This window comes from Acanthochromis polyacanthus, chromosome 5 (genome assembly GCF_021347895.1).
Source record: "Acanthochromis polyacanthus isolate Apoly-LR-REF ecotype Palm Island chromosome 5, KAUST_Apoly_ChrSc, whole genome shotgun sequence".
NCBI classification, from domain to species: Eukaryota; Metazoa; Chordata; class Actinopteri; family Pomacentridae; genus Acanthochromis; species Acanthochromis polyacanthus.
The window spans coordinates 12,575,206-12,602,734 of NC_067117.1; the positions used below are offsets into that span (position 1 = coordinate 12,575,206).

At 39.2% G+C, this 27,529-nt stretch overlaps 2 protein-coding genes across 2 annotated transcripts; one reads left to right on the forward strand and one right to left on the reverse strand.

Annotated features, from left to right (window-relative positions):
• Nucleotides 1-1,311: 1,311 nt before the first annotated feature.
• ppil1 (peptidylprolyl isomerase (cyclophilin)-like 1) lies at nucleotides 1,312-12,952 on the reverse strand. The gene is made up of 4 exons (XM_022212188.2): nucleotides 12,766-12,952; nucleotides 12,408-12,562; nucleotides 2,069-2,137; nucleotides 1,312-1,905 (listed from the first exon to the last, which is right to left on the reverse strand). Exons 1-4 carry the CDS (start codon nucleotides 12,819-12,821, stop codon nucleotides 1,685-1,687), a joined length of 501 nt encoding a protein of 166 aa, XP_022067880.1. The 5' UTR covers nucleotides 12,822-12,952; the 3' UTR covers nucleotides 1,312-1,684.
• A 3,809-nt stretch (nucleotides 12,953-16,761) lies between these two features.
• Nucleotides 16,762-25,712, forward strand: eno1b (enolase 1b, (alpha)). Its single transcript, XM_022212186.2, has 12 exons — nucleotides 16,762-16,869; nucleotides 18,420-18,514; nucleotides 18,683-18,778; nucleotides 21,035-21,093; nucleotides 21,234-21,303; nucleotides 21,582-21,715; nucleotides 21,829-22,051; nucleotides 22,603-22,800; nucleotides 24,014-24,215; nucleotides 24,426-24,534; nucleotides 24,628-24,686; nucleotides 25,356-25,712. Exons 2-12 carry the CDS (start codon nucleotides 18,430-18,432, stop codon nucleotides 25,417-25,419), a joined length of 1,299 nt encoding a protein of 432 aa, XP_022067878.1. The 5' UTR covers nucleotides 16,762-16,869; nucleotides 18,420-18,429; the 3' UTR covers nucleotides 25,420-25,712.
• Nucleotides 25,713-27,529: the final 1,817 nt, after the last annotated feature.

A 27,529-nucleotide genomic window follows, 5' to 3' on the forward strand; every position in this document is an offset into this window, starting at 1 on the left:
TTTCAGGTGTCAGAGTCATCTGCTTCACATTTAACAGAACAAAAGGAAATTAAGCTTTTCATAGGATCTTAATTTTTTTATTGTTTTGAATTCCACAGCTGACTTACAAATAGAATAGCTGAACCTTGCTCGGTTACATAGGACCAATTTCCAATGCAGGAACTTGCAGAATTTTGTTTTGAGGCAACCAGAATATTTATGTGTGTTCTGACTGCAAGAATTGCTCCTCCACAAACTTTTTATGGCCATTTTTGTTGGAGGAAAAAAGCAACCATTCCAGGGTATGTGGGTCTGAGCAGCTGTGAAAAACCACCATGCAGGTTCTGAAGTTGATTAGTTTAGCTTGTAGATGACAACATGCACAAGTTTTCTGCCCTTTTGATATCCTTGTGAATTTTCCATCCCTCTTTACACTAAAACATAATTTGGAATTTTTGACTACTGCATGTGCTGCTTTTCAAAGTCAACTGAATAATTTGAATTGGAGAAAAATTGTTTAAAACACTAATTTTCTTATTTGGCATTGGTTCGAATATTTTCTAGAGCCCATGTAAGTGAAACACTAATGCTGCAGAAAGTATGACACACTACCAGAAGTCAGCGCCGATTTGCCATGGCGCCACTGTTGTCCGGCAAGCAGTGAGCGGTCTAGCTATATATATATATATATGGGTCATTGGTTGAGGCTGTTTTCTGCATAAACCAGTTGTTTCAAGCTTTGTGACATGATGCACTGTCCTGCTGACAATATTCAGGTAGGCATAGCATTAAATGACAACCTAATGGGCCAAAAAAAGATGCCAGGAAACACCCCCTCGTCATTACATCTCAAGTAGCAGCCTGGGTTTTTGATTCGAGGCAAGATGGATCCATGCTGATTTGAAATAGTGCTGCCTTTTGACTAGCTGTAACCAGTCTGGAAATTTTACTTGGCGTCACTCTCCATAAACAGTAGACCATCCAAGTACATCGCTAAGTACTGAAATACCGAAAACAAGCATCTCTCACCAACACTCATGCCATGTTCAGAATCACTTAAATCATCTTTCCCTCCCCAACCCCTGGTTTGACCTGCAGCCAGCCTCAGCATACCAACGTGATTGGACATTGGTTCAATGAGCAAGTGAAGAGGATGTTTGTATAGGGAATGAGGTGTTAAAAACAAAGTGTGCAACAATGATGAGGGCATCTAAATGCCATCCAAAGTGCTGCAGGCTGTACTGTGTACTGTTCTTGCGTAAAATGTTGGCAAAGATCTTTCTACACATAAAATTCACATGTGAAAAAACCCCAGAACCAAAACAGAACAAATCTCTCTGATGTTTTTACTGGAAAGCACACAGTAGAACAAGCCTCTTGGTCAAAGAATAAATAAAACTCATTAGACTTTTCTCTGATGAAAACATGTATTAGTAGATACAGGGCTGAATTTTCTTGCCATTTATTGTTCCTTACATTACATTGCCTGCTCAAACTATTATTGTTCCTCCCAGTGTTTAACATTTGACAGTTGTTTGATAATTTCTGATGTTTTACAAATTACCTGTACCAACTACTGACATACAATATGCATTTTCCATGGGTTAGCTGTCGCTTACTACTGGGAAAAAAAACAAACATTTTTGTGATCTTTACACAATGAACAAGGCTTTAAAAAAAACAGTGTAGAAAAAAAACATTTTGCTTAATTAGGTACATTAGCTCTGAGAATTTTGATATCATCAACTGGACGATCTTGACCGTTTGTCTCCACCATCCCAATCCGGTTCAGCACTCCCATTCCTTGGAATACTCTTCCAAAAATACTGTGCTTTCCATCTAACCACTGAGTGGGTCCAAGAGTGAGGAAAAATTGACTCCCGTTGGTGTCTGGTCCTGCATTGGCCATCGCCAAAATACCTGCACCTAACAGACACACAAATGAAGGAAGAAATTACAAATTTGTGACTTCGGAATCGGAAGGACGAGAGGCTGGGAGTGTGGGGATGGAGAAGGTCTACAAACTTTCATTGTTCTCCTCCACATCTCCCAAATTCTATTCAACTGGGATTTTTTCCACTGCGATTACCTGTGAATTTCAATTCCGGGTTCAGCTCATCTTCAAACTGTTTACCATAAACTGAGGCACCACCTCGACCTGAAAAACACAGATCATGAAATGAGATGACAAAACAAGAATTACGGTTATATGTTGCAACCTAGAATTTATAGCTAACAATTATTGTTTGTCTAACAACACTCAAAAATTGTACAGTGAAGTCAAGCAACAACTACAGAGGGTTAGATCAAATTTGTGTTCTTTTCACACATTTACAAGCCCGATGGCGATAATTTCATGGCATTTCATGCTTCTAGGATGGAGGTTCAAAGTTATGGCACAACAGTAACTGTCATTGTTGGGCCCTCAACTGCTCCTAGGGTGCTGTACTGACAAATGCAGGCTTCTTCTTCTTCTACAACCCCTGGCAAAAATGTATGGAATCACCAGTCTTGAAGGATGTTGATTCAGTTTTTTAATTTTGTAGAAAAAAAGCCGATCGCAGACATGCCACAAAGCTGAAGTCATTTAAAATGGCAAATTTCTGGCTTTAAGAAACACTAAAAAAAAAAAAAGAATCAAGAAAAAAACTGTGGTAATCAATAACAATTGCTTTTTTAAAGCAAGCAGAGGGGAAAAAAATATGGAATCACTCAATTAATTCTGAGGAAAAAATTATGAAAGCACCCTGTAAATGGCCATTTCTAAAACTAGCACCTGCATCAGTTTAAACCTGCTCATTAGTCTGCAGTTACACACGTGGACAAAATTGTTGGTACCCCTCAGTTAAAGAAGGAAAAACCCACAATTCTCACTGAAATCACTTGAAACTCACAAAAGTAACAATAAATAAAAATTTATTGAAAATTAAATAATCAAAAACAGCCATCACTTTTGAATTGTTGATTAACATAATTATTTAAAAAAACAAACTAATGAAATAGGGCTGGACAAAAATGATGGTACCCATAACTTAATATTTTGTTGCACAACCTTTTGAGGCAATCACTGCAATTAAACGATTTCTGTATTTGTCAATGAGCGTTCTGCAGCTGTCAACAGGTATTTTGGCCCACTCCTCATGAGCAAACAGCTCCAGTTGTCTCAGGTTTGATGGGTGTCTTCTCCAAATGGCATGTTTCAGCTCCTTCCACATATGCTCAATGGGATTCAGATCTGGGCTCATAGAAGGCCACTTTAGAATAGTCCAACGCTTTTCTCTCAGCCATTCTTGGGTGTTTTTGGCTGTGTGTTTTGGATGGTTGTCCTGTTGGAAGACCCATGACCTGCGACTGAGACCAAGCTTTCTGACACTAGGCAGCACATTTCTCTCCAGAATGCCTTGATAGTCTTCAGATTTCATCGTACCTTGCACACTTTCAAGACACCCTGTGCCAGATGCAGCAAAGCAGCCCCAAAACATTACTGAGCCTCCTCCATGTTTCACCGTAGGGACAGTGTTCTTTTCTTCGTATGCTTGGTTTTTGAGTCTATGAACATAGAGTTGATGTGCCTTACCAAAAAGCTCCAGTTTGGTCTCATCTGTCCAAAGGACATTCTCCCAGAAGCTTTGTGGCTTGTCAACATGCATTTTTGCAAATTCCAGTCTGGCTTTTTTATGAGTTTTTTTCAGCAGTGGTGTCCTCCTTGGTCGTCTCCCATGAAGTCCACTTTGGCTCAAACAACGACGAATGGTGCGATCTGACACTGATGTACCTTGGCCTTGGAGTTCACCTTTAATTTCTTTGGAGGTTGCTCTGGGCTCTTTGGATACAATTCCAACGATCCGTCTCTTCAATTTGTCATCAATTTTCCTCTTGCGGCCACGTCCAGGGAGGTTGGCTACTGTCCCGTGGGTCTTGAACTTCTGAATAATATGAGCCACTGTTGTCACAGGAACTTCAAGCTGTTTAGAGATGGTCTTATAGCCTTTACCTTTAAGATGTTTGTCTATCATTTTTTTTCGGATGTCCTGGGACAATTCTCTCCTTCGCTTTCTGTTGTCCATGTTCAGTGTGGTACACACCTTTTCACCAAACAGCAGGGTGACTACTTGTCTCCCTTTAAATAGGCAGACTGACTGATTATGAGTTTGGAAACACCTGTGATGTCAATTAAATGACACACCTGAGTTAATCATGTCACTTTGGTCAAATAGTTTTCAATCTTTTATAGAGGTACCATCATTTTTGTCCAGGCCTGTTTCATTAGTTTGTTTTTTTAAATAATTATGTTAATCAACAATTCAAAAGTAATGGCTGTTTTTGATGATTTAATTTTCAATAAATTTTTATTTATTGTTACTTTTGTGAGTTTCAAGTGATTTCAGTGAGAATTGTGGGTTTTTCCTTCTTTAACTGAGGGGTACCAACAATTTTGTCCACGTGTGTAAAAAGGAATCTCACACCTTGGAGAGCTGTTGCATCAAGTAGATCGATATGAATCATGGCACGAGAGATGTCAATTGAAACAAAGCAGAGGATCATAAAACTTCAAGAAGATAAATCATCACGGAATGTTGCAAAAGATGTTGTCGTTCACAGTCAGCTGTGTCTAAAATCTGGACCAACAACATGGGAAGGTTGTAAAAGCCAAGCATACTGGTAGACCGAGGAAGACACAGTGTGAAGACAGAAAACTTAAAGCAATATGTCTTGAAAACAGAAAATGCAGCAAATAAATGGGCGGAAACTGGAGTCAACGTCTGTGACCAAACTGTGAGAAACTGCCCAAGGGAAATGGGATTTACAAAGAGAAAAGCTAAAAGAAAGCCATCATTAACACTTAAACAGGAAAAAACAAGGTTACAATGGGCTAAGGAAAAGCAATGGTGGACTGTAGATTACTGGATGAAAGTCATATTCAGCAACGGATCGCGAATCTGCATTGGGCAAGGTGATGATGCTGGAACTTTAGTTTGGTGCCCTTCCAATGAGATTTATAAAGACGACTGCCTGAAGAAAACATGCAGATTTCCACAGACATTGATGTATGGATCTGTGTGTCAGGTAAAGGAACTGGGGAGATGGCTGTCATTACATCTTCAATAAATGCACAAGTTTATGTTGACATTTTGGAGACATTTCTTGTTCCATCAATTGAAAGAATGTTTGGGGATGATGGCATCATTTTTCAAGATGATAATGCATCCTGCCATAGAGCAAAACCTGTGAAAACTTAGAATGAATATCTCTTTTTATTCCAAGCCCTACCTGTGGAAATCTCAAAAAAAGAATATTCTGAGCTTAACAAAATTCTTTCCAGATTTATTTGGCAAGGTAAGAAGCCCAGAGTCAGGCTTAAAACACTACAGCTCCCAAAAGAGCAGGGGAGAATGGCACTACCAAACTTTAAAGATTACTTTTATGCGGCCCAGATTCGCCCATTAATTAACTTGTGTAACCCATCCTTTGAAGCTCGGTGGAAAGATATCGAACTCTCAATTATGACTGACCCCCCAATACAAGCAGCACTTGCACAAAAACAATTAGTAAAACTTATTGATGAAATACAAAACCCATGGATCAAAACACAGCTAAAAATTTGCAGTATGGTAAAAGGAGAATATAAATTAAGCAACAAATTACAAATAATCCAATGGTGTGCCCATGACCCTGAGTTTAAACCCAATGTATTAGATAAGGGATTTAAATCATGGATTTTGAAAGGAATAACAACATTTCTCTGTCTTATAGAAAAAGGACAATTTAAAACCTTTGAAAAATTGAGGGAGGAATATAAGTTTGAAAGAATTGACTTTTATAGATTTCTTCAGGTACGTAATCATTTCGAGCACAACATCAAAAAGGAAACAGATTTTGGTGACCCGATACCGACTATTCTCATTGATGCTTATCAAGGTAAATCAAATAGGGGTGTCATCTCTCGAACCTATAAAGGCCTGATGTGTAAAAAGCCCCACAGTACAGATTATGTTCAAGAAAAATAGGAGCGAGAGAGTAATACACTAATATTGAATGAAGACTGGTTGAGCATATGCTGTTCTCATTGGAAATATACCAGCTCCTGTGTGTGGCGTGAGTTTGGGTGGAAACGCTTGATCTGTTTCTTTATTACTCCAAAACAAAAAGCACACTTCAGTGGTGGGGTAGCAACATGCTGGAGACAGTTACTGGCATATTTTTTGGGAGTGTCCAGTGATCAACTGCTTTGGATAGAGCTCCACAAAGCTCTAAATTGTATAATCACACCAATCTACCAATGCAGTTTTCCACACTGTTTTTAGGGAAACTGGACTTACAGGTCAGGCCAGCTGATAAATATTTATTCGGCATTTAGATAACTACTGGCAAAAAGGTAATTACAATGCACTGGTCGCTTCCTGACCCACTCACATTACAGGAGTGGACAAGTATTCTGAATGACATTTATCTGATGGAAAGCATTATTTTCTCTCTTCGCCTTCAGAAAGAAACATTTACACACGTGGACAAAATTGTTGGTACCCCTCAGTTAAAGAAGGAAAAACCCACAATTCTCACTGAAATCACTTGAAACTCACAAAAGTAACAATAAATAAAAATTTATTGAAAATTAAATAATCAAAATCAGCCATCACTTTTGAATTGTTGATTAACATAATTATTTAAAAAACAAACTAATGAAATAGGGCTGGACAAAAATGATGGTACCCATAACTTAATATTTTGTTGCACAACCTTTTGAGGCAATCACTGCAATTAAACGATTTCTGTATTTGTCAATGAGCGTTCTGCAGCTGTCAACAGGTATTTTGGCCCACTCCTCATGAGCAAACAGCTCCAGTTGTCTCAGGTTTGATGGGTGTCTTCTCCAAATGGCATGTTTCAGCTCCTTCCACATATGCTCAATGGGATTCAGATCTGGGCTCATAGAAGGCCACTTTAGAATAGTCCAACGCTTTTCTCTCAGCCATTCTTGGGTGTTTTTGGCTGTGTGTTTTGGATGGTTGTCCTGTTGGAAGACCCATGACCTGCGACTGAGACCAAGCTTTCTGACACTAGGCAGCACATTTCTCTCCAGAATGCCTTGATAGTCTTCAGATTTCATCGTACCTTGCACACTTTCAAGACACCCTGTGCCAGATGCAGCAAAGCAGCCCCAAAACATTACTGAGCCTCCTCCATGTTTCACCGTAGGGACAGTGTTCTTTTCTTCGTATGCTTGGTTTTTGAGTCTATGAACATAGAGTTGATGTGCCTTACCAAAAAGCTCCAGTTTGGTCTCATCTGTCCAAAGGACATTCTCCCAGAAGCTTTGTGGCTTGTCAACATGCATTTTTGCAAATTCCAGTCTGGCTTTTTTATGAGTTTTTTTCAGCAGTGGTGTCCTCCTTGGTCGTCTCCCATGAAGTCCACTTTGGCTCAAACAACGACGAATGGTGCGATCTGACACTGATGTACCTTGGCCTTGGAGTTCACCTTTAATTTCTTTGGAGGTTGCTCTGGGCTCTTTGGATACAATTCCAACGATCCGTCTCTTCAATTTGTCATCAATTTTCCTCTTGCGGCCACGTCCAGGGAGGTTGGCTACTGTCCCGTGGGTCTTGAACTTCTGAATAATTTGAGCCACTGTTGTCACAGGAACTTCAAGCTGTTTAGAGATGGTCTTATAGCCTTTACCTTTAAGATGTTTGTCTATAATTTTTTTTCGGATGTCCTGGGACAATTCTCTCCTTCGCTTTCTGTTGTCCATGTTCAGTGTGGACACACCTTTTCACCAAACAGCAGGGTGACTACTTGTCTCCCTTTAAATAGGCAGACTGACTGATTATGAGTTTGGAAACACCTGTGATGTCAATGAAATGACACACCTGAGTTAATCATGTCACTCTGGTCAAATAGTTTTCAATCTTTTATAGAGGTACCATCATTTTTGTCCAGGCCTGTTTCATTAGTTTGTTTTTTTTAAATAATTATGTTAATCAACAATTCAAAAGTAATGGCTGTTTTTGATGATTTAATTTTCAATAAATTTTTATTTATTGTTACTTTTGTGAGTTTCAAGTGATTTCAGTGAGAATTGTGGGTTTTTCCTTCTTTAACTGAGGGGTACCAACAATTTTGTCCACGTGTGTATTAGACTGTGGTTCAAATGGCCTGAATATCTAAACTCATTACAAAAAGAAAACACAGATGTTTAACTCTGTGTCTCTGTCCAAGTGTGTTTTTGGATCTGGAAATATTTCAAATTCTGTTTACAAACTTTTTGGTAAACATTCACCCCTTTTTTATATTATTATTCTATAGACATGAATCTTTCCCAGTTCTTGAGTTCTTAGAAATAACATTTTTGTCTTTTTTGGTACTCTGTATTCTTATTGTTGGTTCAAATTTTATCATAAAAAAAATCTGAGCGGTAAAAAATATATCAATGTACTAATGTACCTTTTGTTTTTATAGTCTGGATGCTCTCACATTGAAAATAAAGAATATCAAAAAAAAAAAACTGTGAAAACTTTCCTTGGAGAAAGACACATAAGGTCAATATCATGGCCTGCAAATACCGGTAGTCCAGCTCTCAATCCAATTGAAAATCTGTGGTGGAAATTGAAGACAATTGTCCATAACAAGGCTCCAACCTGCAAAGCTGATCTGGTGACAGCAATTCAATAAAGTTGATAGTGCCTGCAACAGCTCATCTGTAATAAATTAATAAAGCTTGAAATGCTGTGTGTGTCATTCTGTCAGTTCAGAGGCTGTTGCTGCCTGTAGTCAAGGAGATTTTGAAAACAGTAACGTGCAGATCACGGAAGGGTAGGAGAAAGTTGCATCAAATGCGTGGCCAAGGGCAGGCATAAACCCACAAAATATACACAGTAAGTCAGACTGGCGAAATCCCAACACAGCACAACTGAAATAACAGTCACAAAACTATTCATTTAATAGTTGTAAAGCATGCAAAACTACCCTTAATCCTTACTATGTCACTACAGTAGTAAACGCATCCAACAGGTTGTGGACTTCTTTCATGCTACATTGGAAGAGTGTGGTACAACAAGGTGCTACAGCTCATGTATATTATACACTGCGTGGCTGCTGATGGGGGAAAATAATTCCAGCAACTGCATTTTCATTTGCAGAATTTACAGCATCATACCTAATATTGAAACACCAGCCAAATACATGGTAAATTACAGAAAGTGGTTGAAACAGGAGGCCCACATGAACACGAGTGACATTAGTCAGCTTAACGTTATGATTTCGAACTGTCTCACTACAAAACTAGAACATGAAAATGACAATGAACGCTGCTCTGATAGCCTGGGATGTTGGAGGCTGATGACTGGTACCAAGTTGGTGTTCAAGACCCTCCTGGGGCTGTTTCAAGACCCTCAGGGCCAAAACCCTATTTTTTTGTACAGAGTTGTTTTAGATATTAGTCAGAACCTAAATCCTCTATGACCAGCATCTAATGGCTGCTCTGTGGAGTGCCCAGGATTTGCTTGGACTTTGGTGGAACGGCCTTCTCCTATTTTGTGCAAGGCTCGTGCAACAAACTTCAGAACACACTACAGCTTCATGATTATTGTCTCCTTCAAAGCTGAAAAATTTGATTGCTATTCTAATGCTGGCTGTTCCCTTGAAAAACAGATTTGAATAAAAGCAAAACAAAACAATGAACACAGGAGTTGTTTCTCCCCAAAGTTTGTATCAAAGAATATTTCCCAGAAATGCTTTGGACTATCTGGGCAACTTTTCTCGAGAGAACATACCAATGTTGTACCAACTACACGAGAAAACAGAGACATAGCTCCAAGGCAGTTATTTGGGTTTATGGATGGCTGGAAATTGAAGGACAAGATTTAATTATTAGGTGCTCAGAAGCTCAGTTCAGGCATTTATACAAGCTCAGGTCTTTATAATAAATATCAACAAGGCAGTCTGAGAGACAAAGGCAACAAAAGTAACTACCGGTATTTCAAATCCTCCTGTACTTTCCATGAACCCAGTGTTCTTCACTGATGAACAGTTCACATATTAGTTGTTCAATTATTAATCTAACCACATCTGGAAGAATTTATACCCCACCATGTCAGACTGCTTCCACACAAGGCCTGTGTATTGACAGCACTGTGTGTCTAAATGTAAACTTCTAAGAATGAAAAAGGCAAATATGTCATACATTCAGGCTGGTCTGGCCCCACCCCTGCTCAGAAACTTCTACAGAAACACCATCAAGAGCATCCTCTGCCAGGGCTACACAGTGTGGTACAGTTCTTGCACAGCAAAAGAAAGACAGGATCTGTCCTGAGTGGTAAAGCTGGCACAGAGGATCATGGGAGCTGAGCACCCGGACCTGGACTCTGTGTACAGTAAGCGCATGCAGAGAAGAGCACGGGCCATCTGCATGGACATCAGTCACCCAGGACACTCCCTGTTTGTCCCCCTGCTGTTAGGAAGGAGGTTCCTGGCCATCAGAACACAGACTACCAGGCTGAGGAACAGCTTTTGTCCCCAAAGCTGTTGCCTCCATTATACCACTACATCTCCTCCCTCCCCCACCCCTCTGCTCTCAAAAAGAGACTCACTGATGGATAATAATCATCTTCATGTGCAATAACCATTTCATATCAAGCATTTCACTTGCGTTAGACACTTTAAAGCAGACGTTGCACCTCATTGCACTATCACACTTTTTAAAATACTGTTCTATTTACTTATATATATATTTAACATTTTTTTGTATAGCTGTTCGTTTTTTGGTTATACTATGTTGTCTTTGTTTTTGGAAGTGCCAACAAAGTTTCATTGCAGAAATGCATTGACAATAAACATCCTTGAATCCTTGAACATGCATGTTAATATTAAGTCCATAATCATTCATACTTATCCTATGTCAAATTTTGATTCATAGTAAATGTCTAGTCTTTTGTCACTACAGTATATTAAAACATTCTAGAACGCAATGAAACTTATCAGAACCATTTGGAATTATGTAAAAGTTCGAGAGAATTTCAAGGGGTGTGAACGATTTTGGTCATGATATTTTTATAAATAAAAAAACAAAGGAAACGTCTTCCATCACTTATTTGTGTCTTTTCAAGCCATAAGAACCCTATGGTTCAATGATAAGTCACCATTCTACTGCACTGCTTGTTTCTTAGTGTATTTGTCTTTTTTGTTTTTTTCTACTGTGCCTTGCATGTTTGAACCAGAAACTAAGCGAAACAGCATTTCAACACCATCTATGTCCTGTACATATGACAGAATTGACAATAAAGTTGACTTTGACTTGGCTTTAAATCAAAATTAGTCGAGGTATGAACAATTCTGAGGTTAACAAACCTTTGTGCTTCCAAGCTGGAAATGAGTTGTAAAAAACCATATACATTAGTTGTAGTATGATAAGTGCATTATGTTTACAAGCACTAGTTCATGATTCATGCTTCATTTGCAACTGCAAATGTATTCTCCATGTTTGGTAAATTCTGTCATTTTGACATGCTCAGCTGATCTGCTGTGAATTAACTAAAGTGTCTGCTTTCAAGAGGCTAACGACGCCTTCATTTTAACACTTATCTGCTTGAAGTACCCAGGTCCAAATACAAACACTGGGGTGGCCGGGCCTTCTCTGTAGCTGTCCCCAATCTCTACAACAAGTCCGCCCCCAACATGTGCACCTGGGTCTTTTTAAATCAAAACTCAAAACCTTCCTGTTTGAAATGGCTTTTCATATGTAGTGGCATGGTGGCATTTTATTTCTTTTAGTTGCTATATTTTAGTGCTGTTTATTTTATTGTTGTATTTTAGATTTTAGGGGCTGCAAAGTGGCGTGGTGGTTAGCATTTCCCGCCTTGCAGCTAGAAGATCCCTGGTTTGCGTTCTAGCCTTCCCAGGGTCTTTCTGCGTGGAGTTTGCATGTTCTTCCTGTGCATGCGTGGGTTTTCTCCGGGTACTCCGGCTTCCTCCCAAAGTCCAAAAATATGTGGAGGTTAACTGATTTTTCTAAATTTGCCTGTAGATGCGAGTGTGACTGTTTGTCCTCTTTTAAGTTATTGATTTGTTTTAAGGTTATTTTCTTGTTGTTTTGTTTGTTTGTTTTACCATGAAGCACTTTGGACACCCTTTGGGCTGTTGTAAAAGGTTATACAAATAAACTTTGACTGATTGATAGATTTAGATACATAGTGACCTGGGTGATGGAGATTCTTTACTAAAAACGAGCAATTAAACGGCAAATTATTGTTAGTATAAGCCCGTTTAACCAACAATTAATGATCCAAAAAACACACAAAAAAAAAACAAAGAAGTGTTGCTAGTTTTCTATAAATGGAAGGAAAGTGACTCAAATCATGATAAAAGCTCTTTTGACTAAAGTGATCTGGATTCTTACTTTACGGTTATATCGTTCACTGTGATGAGCTCACCTGTTCCTGTTGGATCTCCACCTTGCACCATGAAGTCCTTGATTATGCGGTGAAACTTCGTGTTGTTGTAGTAGCCTCTTCTGGAAAGCTCCGCAAAGTTCTTGCACGTTTTTGGTGCATGTTTCCAGTACAGCTCCACCACAACTGTCCCCATCCTGCGGTGTACAGTAAAGTATCATTAGTGCTCCCTTCGAGCTGCTCAGGTTCTGTTATACCAGTTTATAGTTAAAGCATTACTTGAAAATTGATTTTTGACTTCATATGATTCGTTAAAAACAAAAGCTTGGAATAGCAGTAACCGACAACACGTTACTGGAAGCTAGCCCAGTTAGCATCCAGTGATTTCATACGAACTTACGTCGTCTCTAAACCCACAGTGGGCGGCTGCCAAGTGTCTGGAGGAATCCCTGACATTATCTAAGAATGTGTAAACCCACACTCGTTAGACAAACCTTTATTTTTATATTTTTAAATACTTAATTCATCAGTCTGCCGCTTTCATTCAATTCACTTCCGGAAGTGTTTCTTCTTCTGCAGTTTTCATTTCGTGCAGCAGAGCCTCAGCAGCCACCAAGCGCCCCCTGCTGGACAAACTGAGGCGTGGCAGGGATTGTGTAAACTGTTACTTAAGGATGTTGTGAAACTGTAGAAGTGCAATGAGTCATGGCAGTGAGTGATGGTGATTTCTTTCGACAGCCTGTTCATAATCTGATTTTAAGATGCCCTTTCTCTTTACTTTTTTTACATGCATAACACGAATTAATTATTTATTCAGAAATCTAGATTATGCCACGTTTAAAATCGCTTGCGTGAATTTAATTACATGTTAAGCAAAATCCCTTCAGTGTGCACAGTCAAGGATTTGAACCAGGCTGATGGATGCAGCATCACCTTCAAAACTGTAATGTTCTGCAATAAATCTGACATGATAATTAAAGGAAGTGTTTGCTCGGAAGCTGTCAATATGTCTCAGTATTCTGCAATTACTTTGTCTTGATAACATTCTGTCTATTTGCTTTCTAATTTGACATGATCTGTCAAAGCAAGTTCCCACAATCTTATTTGGACTGGTGACTTTGGTTCAGAACCACTTAAGTAAACCACTGAGTAAGTGTTGTCAGTCAAATCAAAAAATTCCTCATTATCAAATCATCTTGGGAATGTGTGCTTTTGCTTTGGATCTAAGTGTAAGCGCACCACAGCAACTTGTCTTTAACGGAGGATTGATGTGTAACAGGGTGGACCTGCCATGGACTGGGTGTGGTTTTGTCTGTGTGTCGGCAGCTGCAGGTGCTGCTGACTGAGGGCAGGTGTGAACTGTCCATGTTCAGAGAGAGAGCCGCCTTACAGTAAAGCTGCCAACAGGCCAGTAGAGCCTTAATGTTTGCTGGGAGCAGATGGCAGAGATCAAAGTGTATGGCCCGCCAAATGCAGCCAGCTCTCCACTATCACACTCCTCTGTACTTCTTTGCGTGCAGGCCAGGATCCACTGGTGGTGCTGCAGTTTTAAGGTGGTACTGGGCTTCTGCAGGCTCAAATACAGCACAGGCCTGAGCATGCCCAGCTGACCACAGTATCTGTAGATAATAAACCAAGTTCTAAGGTGCCCTTTTGACGTCAGCTGAGACTGACTGGTCAAATCTGCAGTCTAGAGGTGTGTTCTGTGTGTGTCAGTGGGAAGCAGTTTGTTCATGATGCTCTGGAGACCTAAAGTAAATACTGAATTAGCTGATGATGAAGCTGTGCATTGCTGCAGGGTAAGGACATACACCAATCAAGCATAACATTTTGACCGCTCTGCATAATGTATCAGTCCCCTTTTTGCTGCTAAAATTCCTCTGGCCCAGTGGGAATGTTCTGTGGCACCAGGATGGTAACAGTGAATTTTGTGGGTCCTGTGGGCTGCAGGGTGGGGCCTACCTAGATCAGGTTTATCCTGGCACAGATGTTCAGTAAGATTTGGATCTTGGGAGTGTTAAACCTGGGTGAACACCTAAGCTCTGTTATGTTCCCCTTGACACTATTCTTGCCCTAACAGGAGCAAATGCCATAATTTGCTCATGTTAAGGCAAGAATTCAAGCGAAAATGAATGTACTTGCCTGTGTCATCAACATACGTGAGCTCGGGAATTTGATGTTTGGCTCTGATCACTACATATTGGGTGTCAAGTAGCAGCTGCCCAGTGAAGGGAGTGGTGATATTAAATGGCCAGACTCATTATTAGTAAGATTTCTGTGAAAAGCTTGAGGTAAACACATCAAGGGTGTGATGTGTAATAGTGTCAATGCACAAAATAAGGATTAATTTACAATCTGACGCACGACATTGAGTACAAATGGTAGACTTCTTGACAAGGGAGACAACAACAAACACAGATCAGATTTGTAGCAGAGTCTGGAATCTTTGAATTTTCCTGTGTCCTTTCTCTTCTCACTGCTGCTGCTCTTCATTAAGATGTTATCTTGACTTAATGTGAAACTTGACTGGCCGACCATGAGGTGCGACTGACCCAACAAATAGTCTCAATACTGAGTAATTTGTTGAGTATGGGTAGATCCAAGCCCTAATTTATATCTTCATGTGCCAGAGACTTTCATTTATTGGTATCAAAGAAAAAAAATATGAAATTTCCTTTCCTTTTATCATAAATTGAAAGTATTAAATTGTTTGTCTGCTTATCAGCCGACTAGGAAATACACAAGTTAAACTCTGGGGTCAAATTAAGACCGTTTGATCTAGACGTGGAAGGAGTATTCAGATCCTTTACTCAAGTAAAAGTACCAATACATGAATGTAAAAATACTTCATTACAAGTAAAAGTCTTGCTTCAAAATCAATGCTTCAACAAAAGCATGTAAGTATTAGCTGCAAATGCAGTCAAAGTTTTAAAGTAACAGGACTTGTTTGGTTCCTCTGACTGATATATAACTATAAATACCTGTATATATGTTACTGTTGTAGCTGCTGCAGCTACTCTGACAGATAATATGTAGTTTTATGTGCAGATAAATCTCAGGGTTCAGCAGATGAATTAAGGGAGAGAAATTAAAAAGTCATGTCTTTGATGTTTTGAGATATAGGTCATTTTAACATTTGTTAAAAAATAAACTCCGGCAGAAGTGGGACAAAATCACCATTTGGTGGAGCTTTCAACAGCAAATGTGGTATGACTACACATTATTTTTTGCAAGATGTCAGTCAAAAGCCAAAAATATTTCACAGTTTGTTGTGTTCTAAAAACTTGTTGTGTCATCTACTGTGTCAAATATGTATTTTATTAGCAACTGGTAAATAAAGCTGTTACAGAAATGTAGAATATGTGCAATATTTCTCTCTGAAATGATCAAAAATAGAATAGTGAAATGGGAGTATAAAGTACAAAAATGGAAATACTCAAGTTAAATACTACAGGTACCTCAAAAGTGTACTTAAGAGCAGTACTTGTTGCCTGTACTGGTCTGCCTAATAGGGCCATTAGACATTTGCAATTCTTTCAAAACATCAAGAGCAGAGAACATATTAATTTAATTCTTTGTTCTTGTGGATTTGTCTGGGTTCCAATTAAAAATATAATTAACTGTTTACTGTTTATTACCTGTACATCTCTGAATGGTCTGGGTCCAAAATTAGCCCTAAGCAAGCTAAATGCAGTTCTTTCTTCGTTGATTTTATTTAATCAATTCCATCTGATAACGTTTTTCATTTTCTGATATTTCATTTAAGTAATTTTTAGTAATTTAAGTAATTTAATTCATTAAAAGTATTTAATTTGATTCTAATATATTTTGCTTTTCATCTTTCACTTTAAAAAAAAAATCTTTTCCTGTCTGTGTGATATGGTGCTACATGGATTAACTTAAGATAAGATAAAATAATCCTTTATTTCTCCCCACACCAGGGGAAAATCACTTTGCTACAGCAAGCTTATTTAGCAATAAACATAGTAATAATAATAAAAATAATAATAAAATAGTAACAATATTAGCAATGTACAGGGATGAGAAATGAAAAGTGATTAAGTACACTACTGGCACACTGTAAACAACACAATATACAGTGACTTGTAAAAATAAGTTTAAAAAAGTGCAAAGATGCAGCAGTGTAGGAATTTCTGTGCATTTTTTATGGTTTGGGATGCTATGATATGAGTGCAATTTGTGCTACCATCAGCCAGTGATGCTGATGCTATGAAGTCCTACAGCAGATGGGATGATGGACTTGCGATAGCGCTCCTTCTTGCTTGCTTTAGTAAATATCCTTATCTTCCACCACCGACCTGGTCCCGGCCTTTTCTGTTGTAGTTCACATTTTAGACTGTGGGAGCAGCAGCACGGATACAAGGCGAACAGCGCGCTGTTTTTGGAATCTGCAGAAGAAGAGTTTCTTCCTTTTTCTTCGACTCCTCACTTCCTGCTGCTCAGTTGAGGTCCTCTGCTCCACTTTTCTGCGGTTCACATCGAGGTAAAGTCATTTATCTATCCTTCCTTACTCATTGTAGATAGATGTACTGCTAGTAATTAGTTTGTTTCTTTTTTGGGGCGTAGTTTAATGTTAATTCGCTAGTGTGTGTTTGTCACCCAACCACACTAGCTAGTGCTAAAGCATCAACCTCCCACTGTCAGCAACGTTATTTTTGTGGTTTAGTTAAATTATGTTTGAACTCTATGTCTTATCTTCTTCAGAAAAGGATGGGAAACTTGTATCATTACTTTGAGACAGCTGTGCCGTACATTTCAATTTATGTTATAATAATTCACACTGCCGAAACTTGCCAAATCTTCAGCTTAACTCGCTAAATTATCTGTTTCCCGGGTCAATAAATAACCAGTAAGTTAATGTATGGAGGTGTAACTGAATTAAAGAGGTGGAATCGAAACCTGAAACATTGATATAGATGTTTTACTTTAATTTTACTCTTGTCTACCAAATAAATATTAAACTAATCCATGTTTGTGTACACTGATATCCTCTACTTCCAATAATGTATGCTGTTTTCAGCCCACATCACGGTGTTGCTGGAGTGTATATATGCTTGTAGTTTTTTGGTTCTTAATTGCACATTATAACAGCAGGTTAATGTAACCTCAGGACGAGGATTACCTTAGTTTGGTAGGCCTAAGATGTCATGATATGTGGCTGGAAATGTCTTCACCACAACAATTCCTACAATGCAAATTCTCATTCAGAGTAGATTTAACTTCAGTGCCAGTATGGGTGAATAAATGAACCAAATATTCATTATGGGAATCTCTCTTATTGGGAAAAACTTGCAGTGTGAGTTTAACAAGGATGGATGAAAACCACAGGAGTGAATAAATAAATCTGTTTCCTCTACAAGCCATCAACAAAGACACATAGCACACACATGCAGAATACTGTAGATTTCAGTTTGATCATTCTTTTTATATAAAATTTTAGATGACTAAACTGGTATTGTGTGCCACAGTTTGCTTCAGAGCTTATTGGGAGCTGGAACTGGATTGCCTGTTTTCTTAATGTTCTCCTTCCTGGCGTACAGCTGAGTTTGCATGTTCTTGCTCATTTATCAGGTGATTATTGTGGCTATCGTATCATGCGGCTAATTCCACAGTGACTTTGCATTTGCCAAAAAAGTTCTGCTTTGATCAGCATTTGGATTTCTAAGCTTTTTCCTGCAGCACCACGACTGGGTGTAACTGCAAGCTTAACCTTGCTTTGACGAATGCAGCAATTTCAGCATCCCGACTGTCATGTGATTAATCAGATGAGGAGACCTAATCCAATTAGGATAGTAGTATGCCTGTTAGGACTCCTAAGCTCACAGCTAGGTCAGGATATTTTTGTGAGTAAGCTCCAAAGAGGAAGGAGAGTGAAAGAGGTACGCTGGACATATTTCAGTAATGGATAAATCTACATTCAGACAGCTTTAATTTGTACGTTTATTATTATTCTGTCTGAAACCAGGGCTGCAGACTACAGTGCATATTAATCCAGGGGATTATTGCACCGTAACAAATTCGACTGCGTTTCAGGTCCTGCACCATGTCCATCGTCAAGATCCACGCCAGAGAGATCTTCGACTCCCGTGGAAACCCCACAGTGGAGGTTGATCTGTACACTGACAAAGGTAAGTTTAAATGTGTGACTTTCAAATTCCGCACAGTTTTTGGGTAGGCTAGATTCAGCAGTAAAACTAGATTAAATATTTGATTGTATTTTAGTTGATTCATGTAATGTGCTGGACTGTTTGTCATTTTACTGTAGTGATTCTTCTGCTCTCATGTATATTCTTCAGGCTTGTTTAGAGCCGCCGTACCAAGCGGTGCATCTACTGGAATCTATGAAGCCTTGGAGCTCAGAGACAATGACAAGTCTCGCTACCTTGGGAAAGGTTTGTCCATTATTTTTGTGTTTCCATGCTGACTGGAAAAGCTGAATTGAATGTGTTTTATAGTTTTCATATTCATCACCAAACAGGAACAAGCTTTGTTGACCCTATAGTATGAAGCAGAATTTATTAGCCACGAAAATATACTGCTCAAAAAAATTAAAGGAACACTTTTTAATCTAAGTATTACATCAAATCAGTGAAACATGTGGGATACTGATCTGGTCAAGTAAGTAACAGAGGGGCTTTTTAGTCAGTTTCAGCTGCTTTGGTGTTCATAAAATTAACAACAGATGCACTAGAGGGGTAATAATGAGACAACCCCCCAAACAGGAATGAGTTTACAGGTGAAGGCCACTGACATTTTTTTCCTTCCTAATATTGTCTGTTTTTGTTCCTTCCTAATATTGACTGTTTTTCACTAGTTTTGCATTTGGCCAGGGTAAGTGTCATGTCTGGTAGCATGAGGCGATACCTGGACCCTACAGAGATTCCACAGACAGTCCAACTCCTCCCTGATGGCACATCAATGCGTGCCATTGCCAGAAGGTTTGCTGTGTCTCCCAGCACAGTCTCAAGTGCATGGAGGAGATTCCAGGAGACAGGCAGTTAGTCTGGGAGAGCTTGACAGGGTTGTCGAAGGTCCTCACCCCATCAGCAGGACATGTATCTGCTGCTTTGTGCAAGGAGGAACAGGATGAGCACTGCAATAGTTCTACAAAATGACCTCTAGCAGACCACTGGTGTGAATATCTCTGATCAAACAATCAGAAAGAGATTTAGTGAGAGTGGTCTGAGGGCCCAGTGTCCTCTAGTGCCCGCTGTGCTCGCTGACTGGCACCGTGGAGCTCGGCTGGCAACACAGGAATTTGCAAGTCCACCACTGGTGCCCTGTGTTTTTCACAGATGAGAGCAGGTTCACCCTGAGTGCATGTGATAGGCATGAAAGGGTCTGGAGAAGCCGTGGAGAACGTTATGCTGCCTGTAACATTGTTCAGCATGACCGGTTTGGTGTTGGGTCAGTGATGGTGTGGGGAGGCATATCCATGGAGGGACGCACAGACCTCTACAGGCTGGACAACGGCATTCTGACTGCCATTAGGTATCAGGATGACATCCTTTGACCCATTGTCAGTCCCTACATTGGTGCAGTGGTCCTGGATTCCTTCTGGTGCGCGACAATGCCCAGTCTTATGTGATAAGAGAACTCATGCAGTTCCTGGAGGATGAAGGAACTGATACCATTAGCTGGCCCCCATGCTCACCTGACCTGAATCCAATAGAACACCTTTGGAACATTATGTTTTGTTCCATCAGACACCATCAGGTTGCTCCTCAGACCGTCCAGGAGCTCAGCGATGCCCTGGTCCAGTTCTGGGAGGAGATACCCCAGGACACCATCTGTCGTCTCATTCAGAGCTTGTCCCGGCATCGTCAGTCATGCATACACATGGAGGCCATACAAACTACTGAATACCATTTCGAGTTGCTGCCAAGGAATTTCAGAAAGATGGACCAGCCTGCCACATCAGTTTTTCACTTTGATTTTGGGGTGTCTTGAATTTAGCCCTCCTGGGGGGTTGATCATTTTCATTCCATCAAACAATGTGGCACTTTTCATTCCTAACACATTATCCAGTTCATATCAATGCCAAGATCCAATTTGTTTTTCCCCCGTATTGAAATATGATGTATTTTCAAAGTGTTCCTTTCATTTTTTGAGCAGTGTACTTTATTGCTTCATTGGCTTATTTTTTTTGTATTTTCTGTCTTTCTTTCTCATTAATGTTCTTCATTCTGTCTCTCTATTTCTCTTTGCCAGATGTGAGAGGGTTAGTGAGTTCCCGCTGCCTGTCCTTCTTGATAAAAATTGCAATTTGACAGTAGAACAATTATTATTAATTCTTAATTAAGTGATCAAGAGAAGTGATTATTGAATGCTTTTGGCAGTTATCTCACGTGAAATGCATGGTGAATTGATTATAATGCCTGCTGTCTGCTGCCTGCAGTGTTGAAGTTCAGCATTTGGACTCACATTTCTGGAAAATAAAATTGCGTTGGCATGTTGAATAAGAGGAATAATAATAAGTGATACAAATAATACACAATAATCTTGTATGATTGAATGCTTCTCTCTGCCGTCATGTGATTTTAAGAATGAAGAGGCGCATGTGTCTCTAAATCTGTGACTTTAATGTGGACGTTGCAAGATTTTCCTGTGATGTTGTAAATGAATAATCGCTAATCTGTCCATCACAGGAGTCTCACAGGCTGTCGACCACATCAATTCAGCAATTGCACCTGCACTTGTTGGTGAGGTAAGTCAGTATTTCTGTTACTGTCTCACTTTCTCTCCTTGTGTTCTCCCCCCCCCACCCCTACAAAGTTTCTATGGTAATTCAATTTTCGAAGGATTATCTCCGTTGATGACATGATATAAATATTCGTGTCTCCTCAGGATGTATCTGTGGTTGAGCAAGAGAGAATTGACCAGATGATGATTGACATGGATGGCACAGACAACAAATGTAAGGAGACCAGACTTGTATTGGTGTAATTTAAATATCTCTGTAATTATCTGAACCTTGACAGATTTCTGGAGCCAGTGGTTCAGTCTTTAATAAATGAAGCACCTCCTCAGTGGAGCTGATGTCACATGACCAAACAAAGCAGTTAAACAAAGCAGTTGTTTGGCTGTGGAAAACTACTTTTTCTTTATGATTTAGTTCATTGCATTATCAAGCATCTCCAATGGGATCTGATGGCTGTACTTGGATTTATGGTAATCGTTCTCTCTTACAAACAGCCAAATTTGGAGCCAATGCCATCCTGGGTGTGTCTCTGGCTGTTTGCAAAGCTGGTGCCGCAGAGAAAGGAGTCCCCTTGTATCGTCATATCGCCGACCTTGCAGGCAACCCAGAGGTCATCCTGCCCGTACCGGTGAGACTTTGTGTGTCAGATTACATACACACAGTTTGTTTTCCTCATTCAGCTCGTCTGCCAGTCTGCTGTCCAACCACAGGTCTTATTGTTCCCCTTCATACCTCCATCAGGCCTTTAATGTGATCAACGGTGGTTCCCACGCAGGCAACAAGCTTGCCATGCAGGAATTCATGATCCTGCCCATCGGTGCTAGCACCTTCAAAGAAGCCATGCGCATTGGAGCCGAGGTCTACCACAATCTCAAAAATGTCATCAAGAAGAAATATGGACAGGATGCCACTAATGTAGGTGATGAAGGTGGCTTTGCTCCGAACATCCTGGAAAATCAGGAAGGTAAACCTACCGATTTATGACCTTCACTGGAAGCATGAGCAAGATTTGAACAGTCTGCATGTTTATTCCAAAATGTGTGTTTTAACCTTTTGTGAACATTTGCCTAGGTTTATGAAACTGAGTACAGCAGCCCGACATTCAACTCAAAATTATTTAAAAATGCTCTTTTAGATGAGTTTTTAACTGTTATGCTGCAAGATGTTTCTCATTAGTTGTCCACCTCATTTACATACACCTTACAAAATATTGCAACTACAAAGATCTGCTGTATGGATTACCGCCTTCATGCTTCCAGTAATGTTGAAACCTCTTAAAAATTCTGTTGTCTAAAAATGCAGGACTGCAAATTGTGTTTTTGTTATCATTATCAGCATTGTTTTCATTCTTCACGACTGTTTTTTCTGATGCTCCTGCAGTTTTATATTATGTTAAAAAGCAGCCAGCAACAGGCAACGGCCAAATTATAGAACTATAATGTTTCAGTTACAGGTCATTTGATAAAGTCTTGCCTTTTTTTTAACATTTGTTCACAAATACATTAAATCCTGCAGCTCTGGAGTTACTTAAGGAGGCCATAGCCAAAGCAGGATACACAGATGAGATTGTGATCGGCATGGATGTGGCAGCATCTGAATTCTACAGGGATGGAAAATACGACCTGGACTTCAAGTCGCCAGACGACCCGAGCCGTTACATCACTCCTGATGAGCTGGCTGATCTCTACAAGAGCTTTGTGAAGGATTATCCAGGTAACGTCCTGACACTTTCTTGTTTCACACATTATTTAGCACGAATAGAGCACCGCACACAACATAGTAGTAATTTTAGCACCGGCAGAGTCTCATGGATGGAGACCTTTCACAGCTTCAATCTGCTCATCCTCTCAAAATACCAGACACATAGGATTACAGCATCAAACGCCTGTTTTATTGTGAGAAAGCGTTTAGAAATGGCAGTATTCAAAGTTTGTCTGATATTTTTTTTTTTTTTTCTCCTTTTCTTTTTGCTCTCAGTAGTGGAAAGCATGTGACATCTTGACTTGCGTGAGATTTAAATGGATATGACATCATGAAACATCAAGGAAAACGGTTGAAAGCCATCCCGTTTCAGTCTAATTTATCAAAGCACTTGCCCAAAGCCAGATCACACATATTTATCCTTTGATTTACAAAGACAACACTGTAAAAAACAACTATAAATTCCAACAGGAGACTAAATTTAAATTGGAGACTAAATTTAAATTGAAGTTACCTTTAATCACAACAATCTTTGTAATCAGAAAATATCTAATAAAAATTATGTATTAATTATATAAATAAATGTATTATCATTATTATTAAAAGACTGTTGCATAGTTTGAGTGGTATCGTTTACATGTGTGGATTATAAAAAAAAAGTGCAAATTTTAACTGTAAATTTGACTTTTAATATCATGGATGCACTTTGCCTTGGAGCCTTTTCAAACAAGCAAAAATACAGAAACTGTCATGGTCAATTATCTGAATAAATGAAAGGATAATTCCTGTTTAGCACAACTTCGGTGTTATTTTAGCAGCATGTGTGATCATTACTAGCAGCAGTTAACCTGGTGAAATGCAGATCTGCATCACCATCAAAAGCAAGTTTAGTTTGGAAGAAACTGAAGCAGTCTGACAGTCAGACAGGTTTTACATATACAGTGTAGTTGGCCCGAATTTGTTTCTAAAACTACAATCACTCACTTCATTATCAGTGTCTATCACAGCTGACGCACAAAAAGTCGTGACAAATAACATCTTGGCAAATAATGAGTAAGAAGAGTAAAATGTTGCCCCAGGACACCAGAAGTATTCTTTCATAGTTTGATTAAAAACTGCGGTAAGTTTTCTCAGGAACTGCTTGTTTGTTTTTTTAGAAGGAACCGGCTCGATCACAAATACAACAGTGTAAGTCATACTAATCTGTTCAACTGTCTGTTCACAGTGATGTCCATCGAGGATCCATTTGATCAGGACGACTGGGCGGCCTGGACCAACTTCACTGGCAGCACGGACATCCAGGTGGTTGGAGACGATCTGACAGTGACCAACCCTAATCGCATCAGCAAGGCTGTGGAGGAGAAGGCCTGCAACTGTCTGCTGCTTAAAGTCAATCAGATTGGCACAGTTACAGAGTCAATGAGAGCGTAAGAAAACATTTTAAACTTGAAATAATTCTCTATATATGTCGGTTTATTATTGGAGTGTATTCCCCAGTATGACCGACTAAAATAAAGCTTCCCACACTGACACAGTTTTGGACAGAATAAATATAATGAAATTAAATGAATAATCCTTGATTATCAACAATATCACATCGAAGTTGGTGAGTTTAAAGTCTAATCGCTCCCTTTCAGGTGTAAGATGGCCCAGGAGAACGGCTGGGGTGTGATGGTCAGCCATCGCTCTGGTGAAACTGAAGACACCTTCATAGCAGATTTGGTGGTCGGGTTGTGCACTGGACAGGTAAATGTTGGTACTCTGAGTGTGACTTTTGAGAAGGTTATAAATGACATATACCTGCCTGAATAAAACACAACATTTTTCACACCTTCTCAGATCAAGACCGGGGCTCCTTGCCGCTCTGAGCGTTTGGCCAAATACAACCAGATTCTCAGGTAAGTCTCCTTCTGTATGAACTAAGGAATTTTTTTTTTTTTTTTAAGTAATCAAATGTTTCCTCAAATAGTGACCAGGGTCTTTATTTACCTGAACTGCAAAAGGTAGCAGGTTTTATTTTGGTTCAAAACCAAATTTTGATTCTGTCCATTTTGTCCCATTAACCCTCTAAACTCTAGTTTGTTGGTGAAACATTTGCTGGTAAACTATATGTAACATCAGTCGGTTGAGATTAAAGGACAACAAAGCAAAGTGGAACAAAACGAATGAATTTATTAAATTTAAGTCATATAATTTATATGATGCTTACATGCACAATATATGACAGGTACCAGGAGATTATCAAATCTTGTTTTGTTTTTTTCCCCCATATATATATATATATATATATATGGGTCAAATCTTTTATTCGTTTATGCCAGCTGTGAACCCGGCCAACACTGGAGGCTGGTGGATGAGTTTTTATTTGGAAGAAATGCTATTTAACCGTGCATTTTTGTTTAATAATTTTGTCTAATATCTCAATACCTTTCCTGCCAAAGGAAAAACTAACTTCTACTTATACCGTGTGTGTCGGCAGTGTAACATAAACAAGTGTCACTCACAGTGTCTTATTTCCGTTGTTTTGTTCGGCACAATAATCTGTATATTTCAATCTTTTATTGTAGAATTGAAGAGGAGTTGGGAGACAAGGCTCGATTCGCTGGGAAAAACTTCAGGAAGCCACTGTAGTAAATAGTTGGATATTTACTTCACATACAATGCACAGCAACACACTGTGAAACAAAGCATCTGAGCAATAATAATGAATGTAGAACTCGCATGCTACTTGTTGTAATAAATGTATAGAGAACATACTGTAATAACTGGAACTGTGACAGTCAAGTCCTCTGCTCTGATTTAATGTGGAGTGAAATATTAGATCTAAATATAACGAGTCATAATTGTAAACAGCACTTAAAACTGTATTCACAACAGCTGCACTTGGAGACACAGTTAATAAACTAATTTTGTTAGTGACCAAATGTATTGTGGTTATTGTTCTACCAGTTTCTTATTTCATTGTGGTTGAAGTTGTTGATGTTTAAGTGATATAATGTTGACTAGGAAAAGCTGCTCCATATGTCTTTTTTTTTTTTTAAGCAATTCTAATTCTTATAATGGAGTGAAACAAAATGACAATTCTGTCTGATTATCAGACTACAGTGATCTGCATAAATCCACCCAAACAGTTGAAAAATATAAGATATAAGCTGTCCTAGTCTGCAGTTGTGCAATCGTTTTAGACATTTACTCTAATATTTGTTGTATCTTTTATTTTTTCAGACATTTGCTCGTTTCAATCTTGACATTTTTTCTTAAAACTTAATCCTGTGTGTCGTCCACAGCCTCATGCACCTTATTTGATAAAACCTAAATGCCAAACTCTATCTAAATAAAATGCTTGACTGAACCTATAAATTAAGCTTGAACACTTAAATTGCCCTTTGCATGTTCAGCCCAGAGTGCGACGTGACCTCAGTGTCCTTTCTGCAAAATTGTCCTCATGCTGAGGTCTGAAACTCAAACCAGTCCTGACAAAAAATAGCCACATAAGTTTATATGCAACCACACAGATGCTATATACATAATTTAACAGTTCTCTGAATCTTTACACAGACATTCAGAAGGTTTATACTGGTTGTAAAATGTTACGACACCTTCAAAAAAAAGCCTTACTTCAATCATTGTGAGCTATCAGTTGTAAGTAATCATTCTTGATTGTTAGTTCAGGAATGTATGTTATTAAACACCTTTAACAACCCTGGGACACTTTGTTAGCCCTTCAGTCAATCTCAGTTTTAGTTTGTCATATTATCCCTCCAAAATTCTTTCAACAAGTTTTATTTTCTTAGATCTTTATTTGTCTGAGCCCATACACTAACATCACTCTCCTTGATCAAATAGTCCTTACATAGCCTGGAGGTGTGTTTGGGTTTAAAAAAAAAAACTGTTGAAAAATAAATGATGGTCCAACTAAATGCAAACCAGATGGGATGGCATGCTGGTTCAGTTTGCCTTCAATTTTGAATAAATCCCCAACAGTGTCACCAGCAAAGAACCCCCACACCATCACACCTCCTCCTCCATGCTTCATGGTGGGAACCATGCATGTAGAGACCATCCATTCACCCTTTCTGTGTCACACAAAGACAGTGGGTGGAACCAAAGATCTCAGATTTGGACTCATCAGACCAAAACACAGATTTCTACTGGTGTCATGTCCATTCCTTGTGTTTCTTGGTTCAAACAAATCTCTTCTGCTTGTTGCTTTTCCTTAGTAGTGGTTTATTAGCAGCTGTTTGACCATAAAGGCCTGATTCAGTCTCCTCTGAACATTTAATGTAGAGATGTGTCTGCCACTAGAACTCTGTGAGGCATTTATCTGGTCTCTAATCTGAGGTGCTGTTAATTTGTGATTTCTGAGGCTGGAGACGCAGATGAACTTATCCTCAGCAGCAGAGGTGACTCTTGGTCTTCCTTTCCTGGGGTGGTCCTCATGTGCGGCAGTTTGGTCGTTTTTGCGACTGCACTTGGGGACACATTCAAAGTTTTTGCTGTTTTCCGGACTGACTGACCTTCAGCTCTTAAAGTAATGATGGACTGTGATTTCTCTTTACTTAGCTGATTGGTTGTTGCCATAATATGGATTCTAACAGTTGTCAGATAGAGCTGTCAACTGTGTACCAACCTGACTTCTGCACAACACAGCTGATGGTCCCAACCCCATTAAGAAGGCAAGAAATTCCACAAACGAACCTTGACAAGGAACACCTGTGAAGTCAAAATCATTTCAGGTTCT